At 39.8% G+C, this 23,792-nt stretch overlaps 2 protein-coding genes across 6 annotated transcripts in view; both read left to right on the forward strand.

Moving 5' to 3' along the window:
• The window catches only part of LOC110972485 (zinc finger protein OZF-like), a 657,596-nt gene that overhangs the window by 280,717 nt on the left and 353,087 nt on the right, over positions 1-23,792 (forward strand). For 2 of the 5 annotated variants that reach the window (XM_051942974.1, XM_051942964.1), the window contains exon 1: positions 5,796-5,919. The exons of 2 other annotated variants lie outside the window; for them this stretch is intronic. The gene's annotated coding sequence lies outside the window, so the exon portion shown is untranslated. Of the gene's footprint in view, positions 1-5,795; positions 5,920-7,249; positions 7,313-23,792 lie in introns of those variants that run through there. One more of the 5 variants, XM_051942978.1, reaches the window with a different exon arrangement.
• LOC127531991 (zinc finger protein OZF-like) overlaps positions 7,226-23,792 on the forward strand; it is a 95,351-nt gene continuing 78,784 nt past the window's right edge. The window contains exon 1 of the mRNA XM_051942883.1: positions 7,226-7,312. Within this exon, the coding sequence (XP_051798843.1) occupies positions 7,295-7,312 (18 nt within the window). The 5' untranslated portion in view covers positions 7,226-7,294. The remainder of the gene's footprint in view (positions 7,313-23,792) is intronic.

A 23,792-nucleotide genomic window follows, 5' to 3' on the forward strand; every position in this document is an offset into this window, starting at 1 on the left:
GGCAGAGCTGCGATGCGATTCAGCGACGTCATTGGCTGAGTAGCATCACGTGGGATGCCTGAACTCCTACATAATTGGTCTGTGCGTTTCTGAGCCGATAGACCAATGATAAACACTGGAAAGCTGTACCCTGCACCGGTAAAATAGAAGCGACCTGTCAAATTTACACCCGTATAGACGGCGTCTGGGTCCGGATCCGGACCGCGGTCGGCCTTTAGTGAACCCTGTTCTCAGCCAGACACCTTCCCCCGTCCCATACAGCTTCACCGCTTCCTGACACAGAGAAAAGTGAACGTTATGTCAAAAAAACATACTAATACATGTGTTTGCGCATTTTTAAGTGGTTATATGGAAATTCGGGACCTTTTCTAGTGGGTATAAGGCGTATACCTGCGTGTTTACACCCCTGGGTATACGTATCTTTGCGCATTTGTAAGTGGGTATACAGAAATTTGGAAAATTTTCTAGTGGTGGGGTGTATACCTGCGTATCACGTAGACTACATCACTGATCATAGCTACATGTATGACGTTTGTAGCAAAAAAATAAAAATAAAAAACGCGTGAAAATCATTTTAATATTCAGAGTTAAGATGGATTAAATGCGCTGTCAAACAGCGCTGAGTGGAGCGGCTGACCGGACCAAGACGGCGGCCGTATTTCTCGCTGCACAATACCCCGAGCAGCGTTGACCTGACCTGGCTTTGGTTTATGAGGTTGGAGTATACCCAGTAGAAAAAACTAGACTACACCACTGGTTATGACTGTCATTACTGTGTACACGACTTGTTTTGATTTAGAGTTAGGGGAAGTGCAGTGGGGGCAGGCAATACAATGAAAGTCAGTCTGTCTATGAATGCCAGCGCAAAAGCTTTATTGTGATGGGCAGGAGCTTAATTGTGCACTGGCAGGCTCCGAAGCCCCGCCCACCAATGAAACGAAATATTGAGTCGTATTTTCATTTTGGGGGTGAAAACGAAAAAACGAAAAAACGAACCGTTTAATGTTTTGTTTGTTTTTTTGTTCAAAACGAAAAAACGAAAAAACGAACCGTTTCCTGTTTTTTTGTTTTTTGCTCAAAACGAAAAAACGAAAAAACGGCTTGATTTTTTGTTTCTGCTTGTGTGTTTTATAGCCAGGAATCAAACGGATAAAACGTACCTTGTCCGTGTACAGTGAGTACAGGTGCTGCAGTGTCACCAGCAGGCACATCATTGTCCTTCACAACAGGAGCTTGTTCTTCATGGTTGCTTTTATCTGATAATTGTTCCGAAATATTTGTTTTCAGTTGTGTTTCATTTGAGTTTTGTTGTAAATTTTCAGGTATCCATTTTTTCACTTGTTCCTTGAATGCATCACTGTAACCCATAATACTGGAAAACCACTCCTTTTGTTTCTCATTTTCTTCCCCAGGAAGTAGTGGCACTAATTCTTTGTGCACTTCAGTCGCTTTTTACAGTGTAATCAGTCCATCCAGTTGCAAGGGGATATCAGGTGCATTTTCTTTTGATTTCATGTGCACTTTCATTTGCGGGATAAGCGCCTTTATTTTATTCACAACACTTTTGCGCTCATGTTGGAGCCGCTCAATCTTATTTACCAAACCAGTTTAGGCCTACCTGTTCCCAGGTGAATGGACAGCGTGGTGTATGTTGCACTTAGCTGGAGCTCCTTTTTTCTCAGTTGCTGCGTAGTGACTCGGCGCTTTGGCGCTTGTGTGCGGCGTGGTGATTTTCATTCAGTGCCTTTTTTGTAGACAAAATGTTGCAGCTTCCCCTTACCAAGCCTCGTAGCCACTGAGAGTGTGAGGTCAGGTCCTGGGTTCGTACCATTGCGACGCGCAAGAAGTTTTATGGGCACAAATATGCTTAGATCCTCAGATACGTTTTGGTGCATTTATTGCAGAACAAAAAGACAGAGCTATCAGAGCGCAGCAGTATGAACAACGTGACATGAAAAACCATATAACTAAACTGGAACAAAAATTGGGTATGGAAAAATGAAACGCGGTCAACAAAAAATACGGCTATACCCGACCCTGACTCTCCATCTGTGTCATAAGTGAGCGCGCACCTTTATGCACAACCTTTCACACGTGCACACGCCCACTCTAAGTGAAACACCACCTCTGCAACACACACACACACACACACACACACACAAACAGACAGTGCACTTCATTCTGTCTGTAGCATCCCTGGCTTTATAAAAGAAGTGCTCTCTGACTGATGCCTTTTCAGTTGTTTTTATTTTGTAAGACACCGTAAGAGCTAGGACAATAACAGAAAAAGAAAACGAAATATCACATTCATGTTCATATCTTAACTTGAATACATTTACTGTAATAATAACTCATAGAATAACTGAATTAATTCCAAAATATACATATTATAAACGAACGAGTAATGACCGGACGATACTACAAAAACTCAACCGAGCTAAAACACAGTCAAAGTCGACACAAAGTCCACAAAACCATCAATAAAAAACGTCACAATTTAAATTACCATAAACTCAAATTAAACAGAAACACACACAAACCTTGTCCCCTTTAGCCAGGTGCTGAATTTTAAACAGTTTGTCCGTTTTCTATTTCCTTAACTTTCCGTTTTTTACCTACACTCTACACTTTTTGTTGTCAGACGCCATACTCCTCCCTAGCCTAGCTTAGCTAGACTGTATTCCCGTTATAAGGGATATACGGGAATACGGTCTAGCCCTCCTCCATTGACACATTTTGACAGGTTTTCAAGCTCCGAGCAGATCAGACCGAACCAATCAGAGCACCAGAGGCGGGAGTTAACGATGCGTCATCTTCAGGGCTGAGTTGGCGACCGCAACAGAGCGAGGTTTCTCTCGTGCGCTTTCCTCTGTTTTGCACGGCCTGAATTTGTCCTTAAAACCTCAACAAGAAGCAGCTCTTAAAGCTTTTCTTTTTAAAAAGGATGTATTTTTAATTCCGGCAGGCTGTACGATAGAATACGTAATGCTGCCCTCCACTGTTGAAAGGGAGAGCTTAGATTTTCCTCAGGACCCCTGTACGGCGAAGGAAGCTGTTAAAACTACAAAACATCATGGCAGAAAGGCAATTGTTAGGTCGCTTAGTGATTGCGTCACACATGTGTTACGCTGATTGGGTCTCTCCAATTCAAGCTGTGATCGGTAGTCCCGCCTCTGGGCTAGATTTGGTTCAATGGAGCAGTTCCAGACTGACTTTATGTGTATTTGTAATACACAATAATACAAGGCTGTCTGGTCCCCAGGCAAACTCCTCCATGCCGTACAACACTACCAAAATAAAAGCACCCGATTTAACTTAATCAAAAGGAACTTAAATTATAAGAAAAACCGAGATGAACAGATAAAATTTAGATCATTTACACTGTCTCCTACACGTGCGTACCTGAAACATTTCAGGTGAGCACCTGAAATGCTTTTTTAATTTTATTTTAATTTTATTTTTTGCATGTCCCTTTAGGGCAGTGGTCGGCAACTGGCGGCCCGTGGGCTAAAACTGGCCCGTCAGGAATAATATCTGGCCCTCCAGATGATTTTGAAAATTTGATTTGGCACGGAGCCAAGCCAGTCCGTCACCGCAACACGAAACTCTCGTGGTCGGCTGCTGCCGGGCATTTCCGCGTTTGCGCTACTGGTCGGACACGGTTGTACCAGCCAAATTTTACTGAGCAACAGTGTGTGCAAAACATATGTGTGTCTCGGGAGTCATTTTTAATACATCTGTGATCAGAATTGAGACGTGTGTCCCAAGCAGGCGATCAGCTGTAGAAGCTCCGCTGCTCACGGTATCGCGCCGCACCCTCCGCAGGTTGGCCCGCTGTTCGATTGTTTACAAACATTTTGGCCCGAAGCCACATCTACTTGCCGACCCCTGCTCCTTAGTTTGTCCTTCACACGTGTCTTTTCCCCCCGGTGCCCTTCCCTTGAGATCTACTCCTTCCCCCGTTGACACTCTCCACTTGGTAAGTCAGCCTCTACCCTGTTGCACTCCCCCTCCCTGTTTTAGTATATTTGTTTTAATTAGGATTTTAATTGATTGTCAATAAATTCAGTGCATTGTGATTGAACCACATCTCCTGCCTCAAATGTGTAGCGAACTTGTGTGCCTTTAAGGCGACCACTAGCGGTTGAATAATTCCTTGGTTGTAAGTACCAAGGTGGCGTTGTCGGTAACTATTTTACGCTGTCGGGTGAATCCATGCCCGCCTCTTAACATTTTTGTCTAGCCCCCCAAGCTCCACTCACCACACCTTGAATATTCTCCCTCGTGGACACGGATAGCTGGAAGCACAATGAACATGTAGTTATTGCCAAATTACTTTCTTCTCTTTGTTCCACATATGCTCAGTAGCTTTGCATCTACTGTTCCATGCATGATAATGATTAATAATCATCCAATTAACTGCTGGGACTAAATGAGTTGATTGTAAATGTACTAACAGATAAGGTTTTACTTTAGCTGTAGTACCGAGCTACACCACATCACTTGGACTGCCATCAGTTCTGTGTTGACAAACAGAGGGCATTGTGGGAGTTTAGCCAGTAAAGTGCAACCATGAAAAAGTCTCCTGTTTATTATTGGTATTAATGGCTGCTGGTTAGAACTTTCATGTTTTCCTGAAGCAGAAGTTTAATTCAGTGTCACTCAAAGCCTGCTGAACCAGTCACATCATGATGTCTCCTGGCTTTGTTTCATGCAAATAATAATTCAGTTCTCTGTTAAGGCCACCAATTATCCAAAATTTGCATTCCCAGCACATGAACACGGCAGCTCTTGTCGGTCAGTTGATACGCAGGTTAACAGCTTGGATCCAATTTTAGCAGACTTGAGCAGAAAACAGTCTACTGACGTATACAGTACCGTTCAAGAGTTTGAGGGTCACTTAAAAATGTAAAATATGAAAACCCAACTTTTGAACGGTGGTGTATGTAGATCTGTAAAGTCCTCTCCAGTACTCACTGCAGCTCAAGCACACCAGCTCACCTACGACCGCTCAAACACTGCATTATGATTTCCATATCCTACTGTTCAAAAGTTTGGGGTCATCCAGACAATTCCATGTTCTCCATGAAAGCTCCCACTTTCATTCATGTGCTAACATAACTGCAAAAGGGTTTTCTAATCATCAATGAGCCTTTCAACACCATTAGCTAACACAATGTAGCATAAGAACACAGGAGTGATGGTTGCTAGAAATGTTCCTCTGTACCCCTATGGAGATATTCCATTAAAAATCAGCCGTTTCCAGCTACAATAGTCATTTACCACATTAACAATGTCTAAACTGGATTTATCATTTATTTAATGCTATCTTCATTGAAAAGAACTGATTTCAAGAAAAAGGACATTTCTAAGTGACCTCAAACTTTTGAACAGTAGTGCATATTTATATAATGTCATATTTTTTTTAATTAGACATGTAAGATGAAATAATATTGATGATAGCTTGTGTCCTTGTTTCTCTTGGAGCACACATCACACAGTATTACAATGAATAAAAACATTCAATCATCAAATACAATCATTTTCATAACAAGCTGCTATGGAGGCAAAACCTTTTTGTTCTTTGCAATACATCTTTTGTTCTTTTATTCAGAGCTCTGAAGGTACAGGTGACACGGAGTGCAAAGCAGTCTATGTGTCAAGTCAAACTGGAAGGAGCTCAGAACTCAAAGGAGAAGCATTTACGCACAGGTCCGACACTCAGCTGGGGCGGAACCAATCTGCGGCTGCAGGTTTGCCACCGGCGGCATCAAAGGGGACACACGCAGCACTGAGGAGGACCTGAGAATGAATGACCGCGTTTAAACAAAGTGTCCGTGAGTTTCTGTTGGGAAAGCATCAAGATCTGCGGCAAACTGTGCAGGATTGCCTTCATTTCCAAAATCCGTGTTGCAGCCGGTAAGAGCAGAATTCTGGAGACTCTAAAAGACTGTTTAAGCTGCCGATGTGTGCCACTGCAGTATGTGTTAGCATTAGCATTAACCACGGAGATCGGCTGTCAACTTTGTCTGTTTACCAATAATTTACCAATAAATCTTATTTTCAGTTGAAAATAAGATTGCAGGCTAATTGGTGCTAATTAGAGGGTTCTAACTAAGACCAGTGAATTCATCCTGTTTGTAATGGTGGGTTTTTACGATGCCCTTTATTTATTTATTGGATCTGGAAAGGATTACACTTTAAAAGCACTTTATGCACTTTAAATAATTTTAAAACCATGAAGTAAAAAGTATAAAATGGTTACAAAATTTTTGATATAAATGCTAAGAGTAATTTGTTAAACTGTGATTCAAAATCAACTCTTTCAAATGCAGATAAATTCATGTGTGGTATAGTATTGGGTTGAATATTGCTCATGCCATGATTTGTCGCTTCAGTTTATGTGGTGTTGAGGTTGACAAACATAAGTTGAGTGGAGTAGCATTTGCCAATGTGGTGAAAATGTCCATGAGGAATGGTTGTTACTATTTGCTGAATGTAGTAATGCGAACATTGTCCTTTTGTGTTCTGTTTAAAGGTTTTTCACCTTAATCTATCAACTAAATGTATGGACTTATGGAAGTTGCCACCTCTGTATCTCTTGAATTTGTGACCACTGCAAAATTAAAGAGGGAAAAGAAAGAAAGCAACTGTCTGATTGATGAGTGGAGTCCTGCTCAAACCCTGGGTAGATGAAACATCCTTTTTCAAGTGGGGAAACTGCACAAACTGTGAGAAAAATCATCAATGAGAATCACCTGTCATTGAAAGTGGGAGGACACTTGACACTATGGGAGAGTGCAAAGAAGAGAGAGTGAGAGCTGCCTTTAAACAGAACACTGAGCAGTAAAATACATACATTAACTTACAGCATAAGCAGGGCAGCTCAAATTAAATTTCATTGTATATGAAAGTGTGCAGTGACAAAGTTCTTCTCATTCTCAGTTTTCTACCAGCAGTCCTGTCTTGAATCACCTGCAGTAGCATCTTTATGTTCCCTTTATTCTCTTTTTCCATGTCTGTTTTCTGTCTATGTTCCTTATTTTTAACAGTTTAAGTTCATTTGTATCAGTTTTAGGTGAAACTGAAAAGAGCTAAAAGTGAACTATTGAGTTGAAATGTGTCCTCTGTGTTGGCTGATGAACATATGGGACACTCTGACACTTGTGTATAGAGTGGTATCCTAATGAAGATGTGTTTGATGTGACAGGTGATTGGCAGGAGGAGGAGAGTCTGATGGAGGAGCAGAGGAACGTTGGCAGCCATTTAGTCTGAGCTCAACAACGGAGGAAACATGGATTCTTCACAAAAAGTGAGAAACATACCACTGTAACATTATTATCATGAATTTGTTCTTTGAAATGTCTAAAGTTGTTCCAGTTGGTTAGATGGGCCGACCAAAGCCAGGTGACGTTGACTGGAGAGATGTAGCTCTGCAGAAGCAGCTGTATTGAGGATATAATGGTGGATTGCTAGGAAGCTGCTTGTTTTTTGTTTGAGGCTGAACTAGCTGCTGATCATACTTTATGAAAATGTCTTCTACAATTCTACAATTTCATTTAGCAGACGCTTTTGTCCAAAGAGACGTATACTGACAGTCAATAGAAACTTTGAGGTAGAAATGTACGCAGAATTCTACTTGTAGGGGGGTTGTAATTATTCATTGTGGATTTACTGATGATCTCGTGCCCTGGTAGTTGAGATAATGATGAGTTGTCGTTTTGTCATGATTCATTGCACATGGGTTGGTCACTTTGCAAAAGTGAACCAAATACACACCAAGCAATACTCACTGAGTATCTGCACAATTTGAGAATGGGTTTTGAAGGCCTATATAAAGGCCCAAAAAAGGCCACCATTGTTAGTCCAGTGAACAGCATCATGCCACGTCTATCACATGAACAGTGTCTCCAGGCACTGGGTATGGGTTAGCAGTAACAGAAGAAAGTCTTGTTTTTCAAGCAAGTTGTTCAGGAAGGTAAAGAGCAGCATTTTCTTTGGTAGAGAATAATACTTTTGAGCATTGTGAGTTTACCAGCCTTTTCCTTCTCAAGAAATTCAGACAATTGAACCCAGAAGTTTACTTACACTGTATAAACAACACATAACCCCTTTTTTTTAATTTACAGGATCTGACATTAAATCTGGCAATGCTTCTCCTGTTTTATGTCGTTTAAGATGACCAAAATTATCTTTAAATGCCAGAATAACGAAAGATTTTTTAAAAGAGAATTTTTATTACTTTCTTCACAATCTTGGACTTGGCTATGTTCCAAGGGAGTTCAGTCACATCATAACAATACTTGTATACATTCCACCCAAAGCAACTGACTTGGTTCCATGTGATGTTTTGCATGATACTGTTGCTAGGATACAGACTCAACATCCTGAGGCACTTGTAATAATATCAGGAGATTTCAATCTCTCTCCTCTCATCTGACTGGATTTGCACAGTTTAACTGCCCTACCGGAGAGAATAAAACCCTCGACCTGCTCTATGCCAATGTCAAAGAAGCTTACAGAGCTACTGCCTTACCACCACTGGGCAGGTCAGATCATAACTTGGTTTATCTGCAGACCTGTTACAAACCTTGTGTGCTGAGACAGCCTGCAACTAAAGTCCAAATCTGAAGATGGACTCCTCAAGCTAGTGAAGCTCTAAGGTACTGCTTTGAATCAACAGACTGGAATGTGTTTCTGGAAACAGATGAGGACAGTATGAACGTTGACAGACAGGTTGATTGTTTTACTGAATACATCAGCTTCTGTTGAGACACAGTCATACCTGCAAAGCTTGCCTCCTCTATGGAAAACATCCTGTATTGTACCGGTACCAAAAATCAAATGTCCGGCTGAACTAAATGACTACAGACCTATTGCTCTGACCTCACACATCATAAAAACTCTGATGCGGCTGGTTTTACGTCTACTGAGGCTTGAGGTCAAAGACAAACTCGATTCCTTGCAGTTTGCTTACAAAGAACACATTGGAGTGGATGATGCCATCCTCTTCATGCTTCACCTTGCCCTGTCTCATCTGGAGGAACCTGGAATTTATGTGAGAATCATGTAATTTGATTTTTCTAATGCATTCAACTCCATCCAACCCACCATCCTCAAAGACAAGCTCACAGAGATGGGAGTGGATCCTTCCTGTGTTTCATGGATCACAGATTACCTGACAGGAAGGCCACAGTTTGTCAGACTGGGGAACTGTGTTTCTGGGACATTAATGAGTAGTACTGGGGCTCCACAAGGAACAGTCCTGGCTCCATTCCTGTTCCCACTGTATATATCTGACTTCAAATACAGCATTGAGTCCTGCCACATTCAGAAATACTCTGATGACACTGCTATCATGGCATGTATCAGAAATGGACATGAAGCTGAATACAGAGATCTGATAAGTGCTTTCAGTGACTGGAGTCACAAAAACTCCCTGCTACTCAACGCCTCAAAGACAAAGGAAATGATCATAGATTTTCGCAGATCCAAAACCCCCTCTTCATCCAGTGAACACTTGTGGTGTTGACATTGAGGTGGTGACATCATATAAATATTTAAGTGTCCACCTTGACAATAAATTAGACTGGTCAAAAAATGCAGACTTCATCTACAAAAAGGGCCAGAGCCGACTTTATTGCCTCAGAAGACTTCGATCAATAGACATCTGCAGTAAGATGCTGCAGATGTTTTATCAGTCTGTGGTAGCAGGTGTCCTGTTTTATGCTGCAGTCTGCTGGGGAGGCAGTATAAAGAACAGGGATGCAAGGCGTCTGAACAAACTGATTAAAAAAGCTGGCTCTGTAGTTGGAATCTGATTGAACACATTGGAGGATGAGGTGGAGAGACGGACACTTCGAAAGATGGAGGCCATTCCGACAAACATGGATCATCCACTTCACATTTGCCTCAGTGAACAACAAAACATCGATGGACGGCTCCTATCCCTGTGCTGCAGGACTGAAAGATTCAGGAAATCTTTCTTGCCATCAGCAATCAGACTGTTTAATTCAAAAGCAAAAAGATAAGACCAAACAATTGAATTTCCCTTCGGGAATCAATAAAGTCATTCTATTCTATTCTACAATCAGAAGTTTGCATACACTAAGACTGCTATTCCTTCAAGATGATGATGTCCTGGCTTTGAAAGCTTTTGATAGATTAAGATGTATTTTCAGGCACACCTCAAACACACTGCTTCCTTGTGTGACGGCATTAGAAAATCTAAAGAAATCAGCCAAGACATCAGGAAGACATTTGTGGGCCTCCACAGGTATGGTTCATCCTTGGGTGCAATTTCCAGATTGCTGTGGTTTGACGTTTATCTGTCCAAACAATTACATGCACGGATCAACGCCATGGGAATGTCAAGCCATCCTACTGCTCAAGATAGAGATTGGTTAAGGTTAGGATTGTTTTGGAGGGAAATGTGCTCATCAACCCCAGAACAAAAGCAAACGACCTTGTGAAGATGCTGGCTGAGGATGGCCTGAGTACACCATCCCAACTGTGAAGCATGGGGGTGGCAGCACCATGTTGTGGAAGTGTTTTTGCTGCAGGAGGGACTGGTGCACTTCACAAAATAGATGGCATCAAGAGGATAGAACATGTGGAATTATTGAAGCAACATCAGCCATCAAATGAAAGCTTGGGCACAAGTGGGTCTTCCAAATGGACAAGGGCAGTGCTGGTGCAAATCTGACACTGTCCTGGAGAAACTGTACACTACTGACTTAAAACTGCTTTCTGTTTCACTGTGCCCTCCATATCTGTCTCAGAAATTTCCTCAGATATTTGTGAAGCTTGTCTATATCCATCCAATGGCCAGTGAAATAAATGCCTGTGGGCTTATCCATCAGGCCATTCAGAGACCACTGCACACTAAAACACACACTGAGAGATTTCCATCAGTACATCACATGCCCCATTAGATGAGACAAAATCTTTGATCTGTTACAACAATGTGAAAGGTGCTTCTCCTCTAGGTTCCTCTGACCACAGCTGCATCCTCCTTATCCCTGTCTACCACTGTACTGAAGCAAGGCAAAGTGCAGAACATCAGAGTGAAAGTTTGTCACGCTCTACAGGGATGTCTGGAGGTTACTGACTGGGACCTGTTTAAGAAGTCCTCAGCTGATATTGATGAACTGACTGATGTTGTGAGCAGCTGGGTCACAGACTGTGAAACCAGTGTTATTCCTGAAAAAACTGTTAAACTATATCCAAACACTAAGCCATGGCTTTCTAAGAAGCTTAAAGACCTACTGTACAGAAAGAAAACAGTCTTCAGAGAAGGAAATACACTAAATCTGTATAACCGACAGAAGGAAATAAAGTAGGAGATCAGGACCCACAAAAGACAATACAAAGACAAACTTGAGTCTCTGCTCAAAATGAACCTCAGTTCAGTCTGGGACGACATGAATCTGATCACTGGGACTAATTAATGTGTCAATGAGAGAGTTCAGCTCAGTGGTTATAATTCTGCTTTAGAGCTGGCTCAAAGTCTAAACAGTTTTTCTGTCAGGTTTGACTCCCATGATTTTAGGGCTAAACATGCTGAGACTAAAAACTGTCTCATGTCAGCCTCTCCACAGAATCCCTTTCTTGATGTGGGCAATGTAATCTGGTGTCTAAAACAGTGCAGACCAAAGAAAAGTCCTCTACCTGATTACATCGGTGGCCGTTTATTGAAAACTTTTACTACGTCTGACTAAATGACCAAGATTGCTGCCAATGTCCCTGTCTATCTTATGTTTTGTTTGATTTTTCTTTAAATGGCTTTTATTTTGCTTGCAATTGTTTTACTGTGTTTTATACATTTTCAAACATTTCCTTTAATCGTTGCTATTCCTTTAACTGTTTTTTTAGTGTTTTGTTGTTTGATGGTGAACGCTTGTGTAACTGCTGCACAACAAACTGCCCGGGTCGTTGGGGTCAAATCCAGAATTTAGTGGCAGAATTACAGATCTTTTCTGGACTGGTATCAACATCTGATCCCCAAGGAGAAACTCGAAAGTGTTGGTGGTCTGAATTGATCCTGCTGCCATTAAGACCTAAATTTGGACATGGATGTTGTATGCTTTTCATATTGTATTAATGTAACTTAACGGAAAGTCTGGGGATCAAGAGATCCTGGTGTTACAATCCCATCAGTCCCAGCTCTGCTTTGCGTTTCACGGTGATCCACAGATTTTACTTCCCAATATTCTAAAACCACCGTGCAGAAAGCTGAAAACTATCGGCCTGTGAAAATAGTTTTGACATTGTGAGTGTGCTGTTGACACATTTCTAGGTTTGTAATGGCAAAGCTGTTAGCATGTCTGCAGATTCATGATCTTGTGTCAGCCTCGTGTCCAACAACGTGGAATTGAGACTTTTAGGTTCAATTTTTTCATGATTGCTCTTCCATCACTGCCTCTGTTTTTATCTTTGTCTTTTGCTACAGAAATGTAAAGACAGAAATGGAGTGAGATGTCAGACTTCTGAGGCGGATAAGGATGGTTCAGCAACAACAGCAAAAAGAGAAGAATCACTCAGTTGTGAGCAATGTGGCAAGACTTTTATCACAGCAACAAAGCTAAGAATTCACAAACGTATTCACACTGTGGACAAACCATTCAGCTGTGATCAGTGTGGAAAGGCTTTTACTACCAAGACTCTGTTAAAAAGACATCAACTCATTCACAGTGGAGTTAAACCATTCAGCTGTGATCAGTGTGGAAAGGCTTTTACTGACAAGAGTAATCTTGCAAATCATCAACTCATTCACAGTGGAGTGAAATTGTTTGGCTGTGATCAGTGTGGAAAGGCTTTTACTCACAAGAGTACTCTAACAAGTCATCAACTCATTCACAGTGGAGTGAAATTGTTTGGCTGTGATCAGTGTGGAAAGGCTTTTACTACCAAGAGTAATCTAACAAGTCATCAGCTCATTCACAGTGGAGTGAAATTGTTCGGCTGTGATCAGTGTGGAAAGGCTTTTACTCGGAAGAGTTACTTAAAAAGCCATCAACTTATTCACAGTGGAGTTAAACCATTCAACTGTGATCAGTGTTTGAAAACCTTTACTCAACATGAACAGTTGTTGATCCATCAATGCCCCCATTCTGGTCGAAAGCGGTACCACTGTGACTCCTGTGAAAAAACTTTCAAGCACCAACAGAGCTTAAAATGTCACCAACGCATCCACACTGGACAGGATGTGTATGTATGTGATCACTGTGGCGAACCATTTGTATTGTACTCACAGTTAAAAGCTCATGAAGTGACCCACACTGGGGTTAAACCATACATTTGTGACCAGTGTGGGAAACGCTACAGCTACATTGCAAACCTCAAAGTTCACCAACGTGTCCACACTGGGGAGAGACCATACAAATGTGACGAGTGTAAGAAGACTTTTACAACTTTGGGTTCCCTGAAAAAACACCAGCAGATCCACACCAGAAAGAAAGCATTCAATCAGTGTCACAGTGAGGTATGTAACGAGTGGTCTCAGTCACAGTGTACACACAATTATGTATTGGATAATTTTGGATATTGCTGCAAAATTGTTTCAAAACTTCTTTGAACAGCTGTGGTCAGTTGGATTCTGTTAACACATTATCAGCTATCGTTCAGTCTAACCTATATTCGTTTTGACACAGAAATCTGGTCCAGGTTAATCTGGGGATGGAGGTTAGATTAGGAATTCTGACGTAATCAGACAACTGAATGTTAAATTCCAACAGGTAAAAGTGTCTTCAGATGTCATTTGGAGTGCTGTCTATCTCAGGCAAGGCATCAGTTCTTCAATGCTGCAGGAAACACTGACGTTCTATGTGTTTGTGTGTTTGTTTTCCAAGCAGAATGGAACAGATGGACAAAACTCTCAGACTTGTCAGCACTCTACAATCCTGCAACGACACCAGCGTATGCACACTGGACACAGACTGAACCCCTGCCGAGAAGATTTCTCTATGCAGGGTTCAGTAAAAGTTCATGAAGTCCTTCACAAACTTAGTCCTTGAGATCAGGCTTCACAGAATTCAGGTCTAATTTCTTGTTTAGTGTCTTCGTTGCAAAATCCATTAAGAGGAAAGCTGTCGTTAACAGACGTTACTGGTAAATTAATTAAACCATTCAAAGTGGTTACTCAGTTAAATGAATTATCAGTGGTAGAGGGATAGACGTCTGGATGGAGGCAGTGAGCAGCAGGGCGAATTTCCTCCATTACCAGTTTAATGGTTCCTCAGATCCCTCTGGACTGCAGGAACCCGTTAGATGCAGAGCTGGTTCAGTGATTCTCTGATGATTAAGCATAATTAATTGAGGTTACTGGCTTCGGATTCCTATCTATCCATCTATCATCTATCTATCCCAGGACAATGACGAAGAATCTCTAATATTGAACAAGTAGATCAAATAATCAAAGAATATTTGAGAGTTGAAATATAAAAACATGAAGTATTCTATGAAAAGTCCAATCTTTGAAAGCTGACATGGAGTTTAGAATCATTTCTTTGTAAATTAGCTGCATCCAGTCATTACCATGACATTAGCATCATATAATCATACACCCCCTGCCAAAAGTTTTAGGACAGGTTCTAATTGATTTGAACGAGAGTGTCCTAAAACTTTTGACAGGGGGTGTATGTGTCTGGAGATAGTGGCATTTTTCTTCTTCTTTTTTTTTTTCAAAATGGACTCGTTTTAAAGTTTGAAAATGTGGGTAAAAAATATATATTTTCACAGTGAAACTTCTGATGTCCACGTTTTCAACATTTTTGATAAATCTTGGAACTTTTTTAGGTGGAAATAAAGAAAAGGTAAAAATATTTCAAAAGAACATCCACAAAAAAATCAACCAAAATCCAGCGAAATTCACTGGATTTTGGTTGATTTTTATGTGAATGTTCTTCCAGAAAATATTAGACGTTTTCCTGAAATACAGTGCCTTGTGAAAGTATTCGGCCCCCTTGAACTTTTCAACCTTTCGCCACATTTCAGGCTTCAAACATAAAGATATAAAATTTTAATTTTTTGTCAAGAATCAACAACAAGTGGGACACAATCGTTGAAGTGGAATGAAATTTATTGGATAATTTAAACTTTGTTAACAAATAAAAAACTGAAAAGTGGGGCGTGCAATATTATTCAGCCCCCTTGCATTAATACTTTGTAGCGCCACCTTTTGCTGCAATTACAGCTGCAAGTCGCTTGGGGTATGTCTCTATCAGTTTTGCACATGGAGAGACTGAAATTCTTGCCCATTCTTCCTTGCAAAACAGCTCCAGCTCAGTGAGGTTGGATGGAGAGCGTTTGTGAACAGCAGTCTTCAGCTCTGCCCACAGATTCTCGATTGGATTCAGGTCTGGACTTTGACTTGGCCATTCTAACACCTGGATATGTTTATTTGTGAACCATTCCATTGGCGATTTGGCTTTATGTTTTGAATCATTGTCCTGTTGGAAGATAAATCTCCGTCCCAGTCTCAGGTCTTTTGCAGACTCCAACAGGTTTTCTTCCAGAATGCTCCTGTATTTGGCTCCATTCATCTTCCCATCAATTTTAACCATCTTCCCTGTCCCTGCTGAAGAAAAGCCGGCCCAAACCATGAGGCTGCCACCACCATGTTTGACAGTGGGGATGGTGTGTTCAGGGTGATGAGCTGTGTTGCTTTTACGCCAAACATATCGTTTTGCATTGTGGCCAAAAAGTTGGATTTTGGTTTCATCTGACCAGAGCACCTTCTTCCACATGTTTGGTGTGTCTCCCAGGTGGCTTGTGGCAAACTTTAAACGAGACTTTTTATGGATATCTTTGAGGAATGGCTTTCTTCTTGCCACTCTTCCATAAAGGCCAGATTTGTGCAGTGTACGACTGATTGTTGTCCTATGGACAGACTCTCCCACCTCAGCTGTAGATCTCTGCAGTTCATCCAGAGTGATCATGGGCCTCTTGGCTGCATCTCTGATCAGTCTTCTCCTTGTTCGAGGTGAAAGTTTAGAGGGATGGCCGGGTCTTGGTTGATTTGCAGTGGTCTGATACCCCTTCCATTTCAATACGATTGCTTGCACAGTGCTCCTTGAGATGTTTAAAGCTTGGGAAATCTTTTTGTATCCAAATCCGGCTTTAAACTTCTCCACAACAGTATCTCGGACCTGCCTGGTGTGTTCCTTGGTCTTCATGATGCTCTCTGCACTTTAAACAGAACCCTGAGACTATCACAGAGCAGGTGCATTTATACGGAGACTTGATTACACACAGGTGGATTCTATTTATCATCATCAGTCATTTAGGACAACATTGGATCATTCAGAGATCCTCACTGAACTTCTGGAGTGAGTTTGCTGCATTGAAAGTAAAGGGGCCGAATAATATTGCACACTCCACTTTTCAGTTTTTTATTTGTTAAAAAAGTATAAAATATCCAATAAATTTCGTTCCACTTCACAATTGTGTCCCACTTGTTGTTGATTCTTGACAAAAAATTAAAATTTTATATCTTTATGTTTGAAGCCTGAAATGTGGCGAAAGGTTGAAAAGTTCAAGGGGGCTGAATACTTTCGCAAGGCACTGTATATGTAATCACTTTAGATATTTTTAGGATTTTTTTTGGAAGATTTTTACTCATTTTTTGAAGGTTTTTACTCTTTTTGGAAAATATTTACAACAATTTTCTTGCCAAATTTGGGGGATTTTTTGCAAAGAAAACTTAAGAAATTACTGGAATTTTCTTCCTGAAGGTTTTGCAAATTTATTTTATCTGTCATTTTAGTCATTTTCCATCACTTGAACGTTGTTTTTGTTCAATTTTGGTCATTTTGCATCTTATTGAGTCATTTTGTGCATTTCAGCATGTCTTTAGAAAAAAAGTTGTATCAATCAGACTGTAAATGATCTATGAACAAACCTCTGTGTAAAACCTTTAGAATGTTGAATAGAATAAATTTGGACCGTGATGAATGATGTAAAGATTTCTGGATCAATCTGGTCATTTTTAGGCAAATTTTGGTCATGTTTTTATCTAATTGAGGTAATTTTTTTCTCTTTTTGTTGTTTTTGTACCATCTTGGTCATTGTGTGGTTTATTTTGGTGATTCTGATTGTCTTTAAGGTTTTTGTTTCAAATTATTCAGTTTGTGACTCATTTTGATGGTTGTGTCTCTAATTTTGGTCAGTTTATGTCTTTATTGTTGTTCTTACTAGAAATATTGGCCATTTTGTGCATTTCAGTACGTTTTTAAGATAAAAATGGTTTAAATCAGACTGTAAATGATCAATGAACAAACCTCTCTGCAGAAGCCTGAGTACTGAACAGAATAAATGTGGACAGCTTGGTGAATGTAAGTGAAGATTTCTGGATCAGTTTGGTCATTTTGAGACCAATTTTGGTCATTTTGTGTCAGAATGTGTTTAATTTTTATCAGTTTACATCTTTTGGTCCGTTTTTAAACATCTTGCATCTTTTCATGTTTTTTTGTTATAATTTTGATTATTTTGCATCAAGTTTTGGTCATTTATGTGTCTAATTCAGGTAATGTTACATCTCTTTATGTTGTTTTTTTTGTGCCATTTTGGTCATTTTATGATTCATTTCATGTGTCTGTGAGGTTGTTTTTGTTTAAAATTGTTCATGTTGCTCATATTAGTCATTTCATGTCAGTTTGTCCATGCTGTGACTTACTGGCCATTTCTGTCTCATTTTTCATCTTTTTTTCTCTGTTTTGCTTATTTTATCTCTCATTTTAGTCATTTTGCACCAGTTTAAGATTGCTTTTTTCATTTTGTACATTTTGTGTCTCATTTTTGTCATTTTGTTACTAATTTTTGTGCCTGGTTTTGGTCATTTTTGTCGTTTTGCTTAATTTTAGTCCCATTTTGTTAGTTCATTTTGTAATTTTATGGTTTTTTTCTATCTTGGTCGGATGTTTTATGTTCCATTTTGGTCATTTTGTGTCCCATTTAAACTGTCCCATAACATTGTTGGACTATTCAGTAGACTCTGTTTGGGTCTTTTTCTCACCACTGAAAAATTTTGTCCATTTATGTCTCATTTTTGTCATTTTATAGATTAGATTAGATCCAACTTTACTGGCATTGCACAGAGAACAAGTACTAAGACAGTAAATGCATTTTTAAAAAGTCCATTGTGATGTCAGAAGAACTAACAACTTTTACAACATTCCATATTCTGAAGAAAAACATGGAAACACTTGAGAAAGTCAGTTTAACACACAAACCTTGGAGATATTGGAGAGTTTTGGTGAAGATTTCAAGTGTGAAACTTGTGAAGACATGAGTGTTCGGGAATTCTGTGATGTCGAAAAAAGAATCAGGAGGCAGACTCAGAGACACACTGGAGACTCAGATGGCTTATGTTGAGAATAATAGACCCTCCAGAAAAACGCGATTATGAGATCACATGAATTCCCGTATTAATCACCAAAATGCCGCTGATTATGCAGGGGTCAATTATTTCCCAAAAGGCCACATAATCCCCACAAAACATCGCATAATTCCAGCAAGAATCTTACATTTCCACAAAAAAAAGAGAAATATGCGGTTCCCGCTTGATTTCACAATTTCCGCATAAAATGAGAAAACTATGACCAATATAAATGGAGTTGTAAGTGAGTTTTTATGTGACGCCCGGCCTGACATCATCAGTTCGCGCATTCACACACACACTAGAAGCACGAGCTGATGCGGAGCGCAGCGCCAGTGTTGCCAACTTAGCGACTTTCTCACTAAATCTAGCGACTTTCCAAAGAGTCCTAGCTACTTTTTTTGTCAAAAGCGAGGAGCCACAAATCTAGCGACTTTTTCTGCTGTTTTGGAGACTGACAGGAAAACTCATATCATTCTGCAGTTACTGTCCTCAACAAGCAGCAGGTGCTGCTGTGAGCTTCTCCCCTCCCAAAGCACAGGCTGTCAGTCCAGTCACCCCACAGCAGTCCCAGTGTCTGATTAGAGGACACATCCCTTCGCAGCCAGACAGCAGGTGAATCACGCATATTTTTGCATATTTCACAACTATTCGCATACTTTGCAACTTTCCGCAATTTCCCCGCATAAAATGGCATAAAAACCCTGCATATTTATTCACATAATCAAGGTTTTTGGCCCTCATAATCAAGGATTTTAGCCCACATAATCAAGGATCTTTGTCCGCGTTTTTCTGGAGGGTCTAGAATAAGGTTTACTGATCAGGAGAAATGATACAGTGAGTAACACAGTGATGTGAGCACTGGCAGCATCGGTTCTAAGGAGTCTCTCTGGCCTTGGGTACTTATACCATTTTGTAAGGCATGCCATGTTTATGTTACACTCCAAATATGGAGACAGGAAAGTGAGCTCAGGCTCCATCTTGTTATTCTGGCATAGTTGTCTTTTATCCCTATGTTATCTTTACCAAGCGTCTATCTGTCTCAGGGTCAGATTGGGGACAGAGAGAGCATAAACAGGTTGCATCCTCAATTAAGGAGAACCACAGGTCAGGGGTAACATCTTGTAGAGTAGTTTGGGGTGAATTGGTACCTACACTTGATTTAGGCTGGCTGCAGCTGGCAGACGCACCGGCATTTAGGATGTCATTAAATAACAGCTGAGGGGACACCTCAGTCGTGAGAAAGTGAGTACTTTTTCCCCAACAGATCCCTCCTTTTTGATCGTAAGAGGGGAAAATTAACATTTAAAAAACCCTGGTCAGAGAGCTCCAGAAAACTGATCCTGTAACATTTGAAAATGATGGTTGTCTCATCAAAATATAAACAGAATATAACTGATCACATTTTCAATTCAGTTCATAATAAATTCTATCACAGAGTAGATGTTGTAACTCAATTAATAGACCATGAGCCTCAAAGGTTTATGCAGGTAGGAACGAAAACCCAGTGGGACAACATTTTCCTACCACCCCCTATAAGTTTGGGAATAGATTCACTTGAGACCCTCCTGTTCCTCAGAATCAGCGCAACTCAAATGAGGACAATGATGCAATGTGAAAATCAGTATACAGCAACACATCTCGTAAAGTAAATAAATCACAGTAAAATGTTGTTAAAATCATTGATTAACTTTAAGATCAATGCTTCGATTACAGTGTAATTTCCAGTTACTATTAAAAATCAACATTCAGTATTCTTCACCAGCTATCACTATCTGTTGTGTTATTTAATTCTACACTGTACAGGTGAACACGCTGATCCAGTTCTGTGTTATCCATTATTTATCTATCACTAATTTAGTCACTTGATCAACAGTAATACGTGCTTCAGCACACATTTTATCATATTAATATAGAGGCTACAGTAGTAAGCAAACCACTCACACAAATATTGTTGTTAGAAATCAAAAAAATTCAAACAATCCTGTAAAGTTTCTAAGGTCAAATCTGTGTGATTCTTTCAACCTTGAACTATTACTTTGCAAGTTCCTCTACTCTTTGAGCGTCCAGGAGGAGGACAAGTTCCATCCTATTCTATAGACTTTCATTTATGTGAAGTTTATTATTTAGTTGTATTTAGTTTGTGTTTTAATCTGTAATATTTCCTGTTATTAGAGATGTTCTTTCTTTTTTTTATTAATATCTTGCCTTATTTTGCTTAGTTTTATTTTAAATTATTACCTGGTTCTTTGGTGTGATAATTCTCTAATTTTCTAACTTTTTTTTTTTTTTTTTTACATTTTAAACAAAACTAATTATTTTCCCAAATGACTTCTTTCCATTGTTATATTTTACGTGCCAATGTAGGTAATCATATAATTTAATTTATTGTCAATTTAGTATTTATTCTATTTGACAGATCCTACTTCTCCCCTGTAACTTGCACAGTTATCTATGTTTACATCTTTGAACTGTCAGAGCACTTTGTGAACGGTGTTCTTAGGCTACTATATAGATAAATCATTATTTTTATCATTACTACTTTAAAGCATAGGGACAATTCTTGATAGGTGCCAGATACTGATTGCAATTTCTTAATCAGGGCATTAAGAAAGGGGTTGGAACTCCAACTGAACACTTATTAATTTTACAGTGTTTTCTACGGTGTGCATCCCCAACTAAGACTGCACAACCACTATTATATTCAAAGGATGTTCAATAACGCGACCTTCTATAGTTGGTTTAAAACCAATGGTAGTAACATTAGATACTTCATAGCCAATTCATCATAGAGTTTGACTGATTGGCTTTTCAGTAGTTTACATGAATTGATCTAGGCTAGAAGATGTTTTTGTTAACTCATTCTATCATTTACTAGTATTCAGTAAATTCAGTCATGTTTATGGGAAAGTCATGGAGAAGCAGTCTGCTGCATCTCCCTCCATCCTTTAATCTAACCTGTTCCAGTTTACCTGCTTTATAGTCTGCTAGAGGAAACATTATTGATGTAAACATGGCAGAATACATGGAGTTAAGCATATGTTGATACATCCACAGATTACGTTATTATTAAGTTCTTATCACTCCTGATGTGTGTCTGTCCAGACTCTGCCACAAAATGCATTATTTTATTTATGTTTAGCTGAACAGGTGGTTTTCTTCTTCAGTTGACAGATAAACTCCTAAAAGGAAACAGTTTAAAATTAGTTGCGTAATTACCACACACAGGATCATTGTCCAACTGATGTGATGTGAAACGGCATAAATCCGGAATTTGAAAGTGGGTAAAGATCAGTAATCTCAACCTTTTGCCTAGAAACTTTTTGTAGCTCAAGGAATGACACCCTGGACACTTTAACCAGATCAAGGTCCAGGATCTTCCAGACCCAGTTACCTTCAGAATCGTAACCAGGTTGAACAATATAACAATCTTTAGCCTTCCACCTGTTGTTCAAACAGTAGAAGGAAATCTATCGATCCGTTCTTCATAGGGTGATAACCAGAGTCTGAGTCCACAGAGTCAATTTCTCCTTTCTCATCTCTCTGTCGGTTATCAGTGTTTGTAAGAGAGGAGCAGTCCAAACAGTCTATTGTCTTTTTGTTTTGCTCCAGACTTCGTGTATCAGTGTATGTGTACGGTGCTGGGGCTGAAACGGTGAGTGTGTCGGGTTTCAGAGGATCAGGGCAAAGAGCATAGCAAACCCAGGGGGTGAGAGGCCTTCTCCTGTAGGAGAAGCTCCAGGTGCATCTCTCGTCTCTCCGCTGTGCAGGAAGTGGCTGTGAACCGTCAGGAGTAGGATCAGCATCCAAGCCCCTCCTTGTCGACCGTTGCCAGCCGGCATCGTGTTGAGTGGACCCACTCTGCTCGGCCCTCGACCTCTACAGCCGTTCCGATCACCAACATCACCTTATATGGATCCTCCTAAGAGAAAAAGATTCTTTCCAAAGACTCGATTAGTACACAATCACTACACTTAAAACAATGAATGGGCTCCTCTGATGGTTCTGGGAGCCTTTCAGCGACCTGCAAATGAAATTTTCTTACTATCTCAGACGTTTCACATACTCAGCCATTCATTCATCAGTCCATAACAGAGTGACTGTGTGTGGTCAAAGTTGCACTAGCTCCTGTGGACATAGACCGTCCCATGAGAACCTCATGGGGGCTCAGTCCTGTGGTCAAATTTGCAGTGCTGAGAATTGAATACAGCACAATTGAGATAATTGGGAGGGCATCATGTCATTTTAACCCTGTTTTCAACATGTTTTCCATTTTTCTTTAATAGTAAATTCAAGTCTCTCTACCTGTCCTCCTTTGATAGTCTAATTCATTTTTTTCTACCTATCCTGAGTTCTGTGGAGACGTTAATATTTCTGCTCAGCTGTACATCCTGGAAGAACCATTGTGATTCTGTTGACTGACCTCATCTATGAGTGATTGATCTCATCTATCCCTCCTTTTCCAACATGAGTTGGACCGCATACGGCACAAGCCAAAACATGGAAAAGAGAATGTAGATGAACAACCTGACAGAAAAAACCCCTAAGTGTCCATATGACATTATCCACAAGTTTGTAACTCTTCATCAACCATATTTTACTTTAAAACACTCCCATTTTTTAGCTGGAAAGAAAATTTCTACAATCAAAATGCTTTTCCCTAAGCAAACAAACACCAAAACAACAACAGAAATCACATATTTCAGCAATTAATTATGAAGATCAAAATTCAAATCATCTTAAGTTCTATATTCAGCTGAAAGGAAAAACACGACACAAAACCCAATTCCCCTCTTGAGTCATCTGTTCCTCACTGTGTGGTGAGGTCAGGGATCCTGTGTTTATTTATCTAGTTTCTTTTATTAATCAATAACAACTGATTTAGTTTAAAACACCAATAACACAGTTTTAGGACCGGAAGTTACCCTCAAAGTTATTCTCAGTTCTGTTATCAGTTCAAACCCACAAAATTTACCAAAGAAATATAGCAAATCTTTACATCTGATAAAGTAAATCAGATTAATCTTTTACAAATCAATTAAACTATAGTGTTTGATCAGAATTCCCTCTAAATATCTCACAGTTCAACAATGTTATTTTGAAATAAAACCCATTATACTCCAGCTATAATTAACTTTATTGTTCTACAACCAGGTTAGAACCAAAAGTGTGTGCCTCTCATTTTACTAAATCCAGTCGTTTAGGAAATAAAATTGCTTTAAATCAAATTATTGATCCTTTGGTTATGTTTTTAGTGGCTTTCCACTTGATGTTAAAATTTCTCTATATTTCCATATTTGAGCCACATCATAAGCTGCTCCTAAAGCATAGCAGGAGAATGTGTAAATGTAGAGACCTTGTCCTTGGAGATAATGCATGTTCTGAAAATGAATTCATTTTCAGTTCAGAGGAGCTT

The sequence above is a fragment of the Acanthochromis polyacanthus genome, chromosome 22 (assembly GCF_021347895.1).
Source record: "Acanthochromis polyacanthus isolate Apoly-LR-REF ecotype Palm Island chromosome 22, KAUST_Apoly_ChrSc, whole genome shotgun sequence".
Taxonomy (NCBI): Eukaryota; Metazoa; Chordata; class Actinopteri; family Pomacentridae; genus Acanthochromis; species Acanthochromis polyacanthus.